Source organism: Protomyctophum bolini (assembly GCF_963924005.1).
Source record: "Protomyctophum bolini genome assembly, chromosome: 3".
NCBI classification, from domain to species: domain Eukaryota; kingdom Metazoa; phylum Chordata; class Actinopteri; order Myctophiformes; family Myctophidae; genus Protomyctophum; species Protomyctophum bolini.
Window position 1 is genome coordinate 47,343,413 of NC_137864.1, and position 7,648 is coordinate 47,351,060.

A 7,648-nucleotide genomic window follows, 5' to 3' on the forward strand; every position below is an offset into this window, starting at 1 on the left:
TTGCTTTTCAAATTGAAAATCTTGGACCATATATACCCTTGACATCCAACCTCAAAAACACATGACCACATGAATTCAATGTCAAACAGTAAAAGAACATGACTTTCTCCCTAAGGTCAGATTGATTGACAATTTAACAACAGTTTAAATGCCTGTCTGATCTGCTGCCCTCTTACAAGATTTACATGGCTTTTGGTGTTTTGGGAGGTTTCAGATGAGGTCATTCCCTATAATTCCCTGTTAGCAAACAAACATTCACAGGAATCACAATCATTCAAACTATGTTTGGCTTTTTCTGCTTGTTGTTTCTCCCTCTTTCCCCTGAAAGCAATTTCAGATGTTGGCGTTGTCTATGTTTGACACTGCTGCCAATTGTGTGGCGCTGCGCTCCTGTTCCCCTGCTAGCAGCATGTCTGTGTTTGAGTGCATTATAATGTCTGGCATACTGTATACAAATAGTGTCATCAAAATGGTTCCCCCTCACAGTGGAGATGAGAGACTGATGCTGAGTCCACAGGGAAATGGGTTTATTCTTTACCCTCCAACACACATCACCATAGAAAATGGCACAATACTGTATCCATAACAATGAAAATATATATAAACTATATTCAAACACATACTGTATAACATACTGTCATAAAAGAACAAGATACATCATTTAATTCACCCTGTTCTGCTGTGATTTATCGCAGTCTTTCTCAAAACGTTTTCATTTTCAAGTCCCCCAGTTTGGTATGCATTAGGCCATGGTCCCCAGTAACTCGTAAGAACATTAAGGGTCCATTTGGTTCCTAACTATCAATCATTCAGCAGGGACACTCTGGGTCTGGGACCTCCTCTTCAACTGTACTTTGAGAACCATTCATTTATAGTATTTACAAAAAAATGACTTGGTTTCAATGTGGCTATGAGGCTGAAAGCTTTGTTTAAATTATTCTTGTTGATGCCACGTTTACAATTATGAAAAGAATAAACTGTAGATTCTTAACTGCATATGTACTGCTTGTCCCAGGAAACCCTTTCCCAAGCAATTACACCTTGAGCCAGTGATCCATGCACAATGTAAATGTCAATGTATTTTACAATCAAATAATTTTGTGCAGAAAATGCTGCTGTCTATCATACCACTCTTCTATTGTCTCTTCGGCACAGGATCTTTTTGAAAGACCTCCTGAAGTCATTATTGAAGATGGTGTAGATGATAGGGTTCAAGGCACTGTTGCAATAGCCAACCCAGAAGAAGAACTTAAACAGGGTGTTGGGGACCGAGCAGGACTCGCACAGGGCTGTCAGTGTGTATGTGAAGAAAAATGGGAACCAGCAGAATACGAACACGCCGATGACCACAGCCAGGACGAAGGTGAAGCGCTTCTCGCGGTTCTGCCGGCCTTTCCATCGGAGCGCCTTGGTGCTCTGGGCCCGCTTGGGGAGGTTACTGTCCCCAGGTTTGATTTGGCTCAGTTTGGTCTTGGCTTTAGCCTTCTTTTTGATGGAACACGGGTTCTTCACTTTGTGGTCGGAGGAGGACGACTCCTCTAGGTCCAACCCGTTCACCTCAGCTTTCTCCTCCTCCCCTCCTCCCTCCCTCTTTGCCTCCTCCTCGCCATTGAGCTTCTTTTGGCAGTCATCGCCCCTGCCGTTTTCCTTCTGGTTTCCGGCGGCGGTCGGCATCATCTGCGTCTCTTTCCTCTTCCTGTCGCCCGGTGGAGTCCGTGTTCTCTTCTTGGCGATCTGGTAGATCCGCACGTAGACAAGAACCATGATGATGCACGGCAGGAAGAAGGAGCCGATGCTGGAGGAGATGATGTACCACTTGTCTTCGTTGATCTTGCACATGGGGCCCTTCTCCACGTCGCTCTCTTTCTCCATGGAGATCAGCGGTGGGAAGGAGATGACCGCCGCGATGATCCACACGATGAAGATGATGCACTTGATGCGGCGCGGCGTGCGCTTCAGGTTGTACTTGATGGCCTGCGTGATGGACCAGTAGCGGTCCAGGCTGATGGCGCAGAGGTGGGCGATGGAGGCCGTGCAGAAGAGCACGTCCAGTGCCAGATAGATCTCACACCACACCTTGCCAAAGTACCAGTATCCCATCAGCTCATTGGCTAAGGAGAAGGGCATCACCAGCGTGGCCACCAAAATGTCCGCCGACGCCAAGGAGACCAGGAACAGGTTCTGAGGCGCCCTCAGGGCCCGGCTCGTAAACACGGCGATGACCACCAGAACGTTGCCGAACACCGTCAGGAGGATGAGAATCCCCACCAGGACGCTGAGGGGCACGGAGACGTGGATGCTGTAGGGCGCTCGTCCTCCTCCTCCTGGGAGAGTCCCGTTCAATATCGTCCCATTGGTGTCGTTGTTGTCAGACCCCATCGGAGCAGACTGGCCCACTTCCCGGCCCAGGTTCACGTGAGGTTAACAAAGGGCATCCACTCGAAAAGATGAGGACTTTAGGCGGTACGATGTGGGGGATTTGAATGGCTGTGGTATTTGTGGATTTTTTCGTTTCATCGTGTGCCAGTTCTTCAGAGATCAGCTGGGTGTTAATCTGAAATATAGGAAAATAAATAAATATATCAGACTTGGATAAGTCTGACTATATGAATAATAATGAATAACCATGAATTACAAAAGAAAAAACAAACAAAAAAAAACAACAACAACAACAAGACTTAATATTTCCACACCATTAATGACAATGTGTATACAGTTAAATATAACCTTACCTTAGGTATTATAAGCAGTGCCACAGTCCCCCTATAGATCAATAACAAGAGTCCACTTGGTCCATGTGCAGGTGGCTCAAGAATGAACTATAGGCTACTTTCAGCCTCTGTGTGTGTGTGTGTGTGTGTGTGTGTGTGTGTGTGTGTGTGTGTGTGTGTGTCTCTCTCTCTCCACAGAATTATCCCTGTGCTGCATCTAGTTGAGCCTCACTAGCGGAGCTAATAGAGCGGTAATCATGTTATCCCGGTCGCTGCTGTGCTGTATGCTGCATGTCTGTCTCTGTGTGTGTGGAGGTCCTCTTCTCAGTGCAATATTCCGCTCCGCCACTCCCTCTCTTTATAGCCCCTTCCTACTAGTCTATAGTTGCTTAGCAGCAACCAGGGCCACAGCTAAGCACACACACACACACCACGTGAATATTATTAGCTGGAGTTTTTTATGACTTTGTCATAACTCCTCTTATGATTATCTGACACCCTTTACGGATGGCGCGCGTTTATCATCCAGCGTAGATCGCACATCACCGCCAGTGATGCTGGAGTCTCTGCACGCTGCGCTGAATAGCCTATTCCGTCTAAACGCGACACATTTTCTGGAATCAAAATGTTTCCCGTGTAGGCTATTATGTCTGCCTACTGTGCCTAGAAGGCAAAATAGTCAGAAGTAAGAAGGGGAAAAATAGCCTAAAGGAACATTCAGTCCCTGGACCTTGGATGTTTTGTGTAAACAGAACTTATTGACGCGCTTGAGAGCGCTGACAAAGCGCAATGATACAGTGACACCTGTCGTCTCCTCCAAGAGTCTCCGCCGGACGCAGCTGCCATTTAACTCCATTCATGCATCTTTTGGACTTCAAATGTCACGTAGCCTATTCCCTCCGAAAAAAGCCATTTAACAGTCCAGCTGTTGATTAATGTCCCAACTCAGTGGTTCTCAAACTCAAAGTGAGAATTCAATGTGGGGTCCGGGGACCTCCAGGGGTCCTCCTTGAAAGGATTCCAAAGAAAATGTGTTCATAATATCGCGTTATGAATGAGTTTACATCAAGTTTATATAACTGCTCCCAAACCATCTTTATCCGTGGCAGAAATATGACAACGCTCCAACTGATTTCACTGAGGGCTTTTTATTTCTCCAAAGTGACAACCGTGAAAAACTGTAAAGAAAATCACATAATACACTTTTAAATACAATGAAACAATGAAATATGAACATCCTTGTCAGCTAAACAAACAATAAAATGTACACAAACAATAAACACAAACAATGACACTTTTACAGACAAACAAAACAATTGGGAACGTACCGTATATGCGCCTTCTGCACCGATTATTCAGGAGTTCAGTTAAGTTCTTTCATATTATATTATTTTCTCTTATCTTAGTTATGTCATGTCAGACTCTGACATGAGAGAGCTCCTCTCTGCAGCTCTGTTCCGTTTGTTCTGATCTGACATGCCCAAGACCCACAGGTGCTTTAAATGAGGTGATTAGAACGAGGTGATTAGAGCAGGTGGGCCCAATTCAACCTGCCCATGAACCAGACAGACCACAATAACAGTCAGAGCACAGTGGATGGCACTATATCACCATGCATTTATATGTACCCAAATAATATACCTATAAAGTTCACATATACATTTTCAGAAATGTGAGCAATAAAATAGAATATAAACTAGAAATAGAAAATAGAAATAGAAAATACAAAATATCCATTGCTGGGACAGTTACAGTTTACATTGTGTTGTGAACTTGTGATGTTTGGGACTCTGGAGCTTGTAGATCAGTTTTATTATCTTATTCGTTTTATTTATAATGTGGAAAATGTAGAATAATTTTGATTTAAACACACACATCTTAGTCTAGGCTGCCTACTTTGAAGCTGCAGGCGTGTGGGGCCCCTTAATTGCGTTGATGAGACTGAGAGTAGCCCCTAAAAACTATATGTTAATATTAACCCAAATGAAAACACTGCCGGGGTGCCAGGTGGCCGGGTGGGGTCCATGGTGGGGTCGTGCCGGGTCGTGGCCGCGGGTAATGGTTTTTGGGCAGCTCCTATCTCCTGCCAGCACATTCTTACAGCTATTAACCAGCAGGGGGCGGCCTTGTGCCAGAGCAGGTGCAAGCTGAACTTCTGTACACAAGCTTAGTGTGACACTAGTGATTCAGTGATTCAGAAGTAGGTAGGCCGCCGGAATATTATTTAGTAGCCTATATGACCAAATGTCAAAGCCTACAGATCTAGTAGCTTCATTCCTAGTAAAAGTGTGCACGTAGGCCTACGCAATGTGCAGTTACCGGTATTATTAATAGGACCATGAGAATTTGATTCAGAACAGATAGGGAATTTATATTTGAAACTATGATGGAAAACCCTCAAAAATGGCCTAATGCACAATTACGTTCAAAACGAGAGAAGGATTTTTCCAAACAAAATCCAGATAGCATAGAGTAACCATTTTCTATGATTTTCTAGTGTATTCTTGCAACATTTGAAACTTGCAAACAGCAGCATGTATTATGGGTATATTCTTTGAGGAAGCACTGCATTAAAAGTTATCTCGCATGGTAAAGCATTTACAAAACTAGACACAGAAGTGTTTAAATTACATGTTATAAGTTTTAAGTGAGGACAATAAAAAAGCATACACAAGACAAATATTGCACATCAATTTGTAAATATTTATCAGTTTATTACAGTTAAAAAGATGTATGTACATACAGAACATCACCAAACATGGTCATTTTAACTATTTGCAAAGTAGCATTCTTTGCAACAGTTGGTTTCAGAATAACTCTCTTACAATGGGTCGGCTTTGATTAAGTTTGACCTTCACAACCAAGCAGCCAAGTCAATGTTTTTTTAATTTGCCAATACTTAGTAAAGACATAAACAGAACAGAAGGATGCTTGGCAAAACATATATCCAAGATTCTGTTGTCACCAAACCACACAAATCTGTTTTATATACACACGGGTATAACGCTTCCAAAAATGGACCTTGGTCACTGTATTAGCAATGAAGACTCACTTAGAGCAGTGGTTCTCAAACATTTTCATAACAAGGACCCCAAAATTGACACATATTTGGCCGAGGACCCCCATTTTAAAGGATTTTGTGCCAGGGACCCCCATAAGAGTGTTGTGTTGAAGAATGTTGTAAATAATTCCAAATGCATCTCAATTTCTCAAGTTTAAAAGATAGCCTATCTACAAGTTCAAAGCATATGTTCCAATGCTACACGTGTGAGCTTGTAGATTGGCCATTTTCAAATAGGCAAAATATAAAATAAGGCCTGCCCTAAAGTGTTTAACTGTTCATTTTGCTGGGCACCCCCTGGAACCCCCTCAAGGACCCCTGGGGGTCCCCGGGATCCCACTTTGAGAACCACTGACATAGAGGTAGTCGTGTCTGCATCTGCTCATCTAGTCCATCTAGTCGTGAAATAAGAGTGACCGGAAAAAGAAAAAGGTTTTAGCTATTAGCCACATTAATCCTACAAGCTCTTGTGAGCTTGTAGATTGGCTCTTTTCATTGAAGAGATCTGGGGGGGGGGGGGGGGGGGGGGGATTGCAGACCTATAGCCTATAGAGCCCTGCGGTCAACAACATATATAAGGTTTAAGTGTTAAAATATGTTCAATACAACTGGGTATCTAATATGTGTTGATTCAATTCAAAGTGTGGTTTTGTTTGGTGCACATAAGGCAGTCAGCAATAATTTGGGGAGGGGGGTCTGCGGTGATGTGGTGGGTAGGATCAGTTTTAAGGAAGATACGCAGTATGAACAGCTGGATGTGTCACATTTAAGAGGAATTCAACCAAAGATCCGTTACAAAATGTTTACACCCCAACAATGAAGAAAAGCAACAATCATATGCCATCAAATTACATACCGGTATTCATTTACCAAGACCAATCATCAAATTAATAATCGAGCAAGAGTATCCACAAAACATTTTTTTTAAGCTATTTTCTAATTTGGCATTACGTTTTGTTGATCGAGAAAACAAGTATCGCAGATCTCCTACTAGCCTACACATGCCGTTTGGACTGGTTCTGTGAAATTCCTCTTTAATGCAAAAGTGCATGATTTGTAATACTGCTGCGACTACCTTATTGCCAGATTCTAACACAAATAAAATAAGACGGGAAGAAACTAGACCGAAATTCACACTGCAATGATGAGTAGACAGTAAAACCTTATATTAATTTATCCATTTGTAACTCAGAGAGATTGTACAAATGTAACCAAATGTTACCATGTCAGAGTTCTAACAAGGATTTCACTGGGTCAGTCAGTGACCAGACCATGGACACAAGGAATAGGCAAACAAAAAACATTTGACCATTAAGGCTGCTTGTCAACGAAGAGTACTAGGTTAAGCATTGGCACACAATGCTTTGGATACTCTTTGCAAGAATGTACAAAACAAAAAAAATCAAATAAAAGAGCATTTGCAGATACCAAATAACCATAAAATCATCTTTGTACAATGGCCCGATTCCGACCCAAACAAATCATGTCAATATTTTTTGAACATGCTCGTTTCCTATACAAAATAACCAGGCAAGAAAAAGAGACAGACAGTTGTAAAATTAAAAAAAAGGAACTAAGTGACCTTGATTCTGGGACACTCTCCAAGGCCCCAATCACAGACGATAGAAAAATAAACACCAATTATATTCCAATCCGTTTGGATGGACCAGTATACATTTGTCATCCAATATAGTTCACATTGACCACATCTCAAATGAATCGCTGATAATTTTCTTCCCCAAAAACAAAAAACTAAAAGAAAATCATGTTGAAAGTACATTCCTGGTTCTGCTAAATGCTCTCTGGCTGATAAGCCCGTTTCAGGTTCTGTTTCTCCCAGTTCTGTGCATCTTTAAACAGTGGCATCTTCAACCTT

The 7,648-nt window shown here is 42.4% G+C and overlaps 1 protein-coding gene across 1 annotated transcript; it reads right to left on the reverse strand.

The window, feature by feature from the left end:
• Window positions 1-544: 544 nt before the first annotated feature.
• On the reverse strand, window positions 545-3,151 carry adra2a (adrenoceptor alpha 2A). Its single transcript, XM_080759261.1, has 2 exons — window positions 2,733-3,151; window positions 545-2,554 (listed from the first exon to the last, which is right to left on the reverse strand). Exon 2 carries the CDS (start codon window positions 2,377-2,379, stop codon window positions 1,123-1,125), a length of 1,257 nt encoding a protein of 418 aa, XP_080615387.1. The 5' UTR covers window positions 2,380-2,554; window positions 2,733-3,151; the 3' UTR covers window positions 545-1,122.
• Between the last annotated feature and the right edge of the window lie 4,497 nt (window positions 3,152-7,648).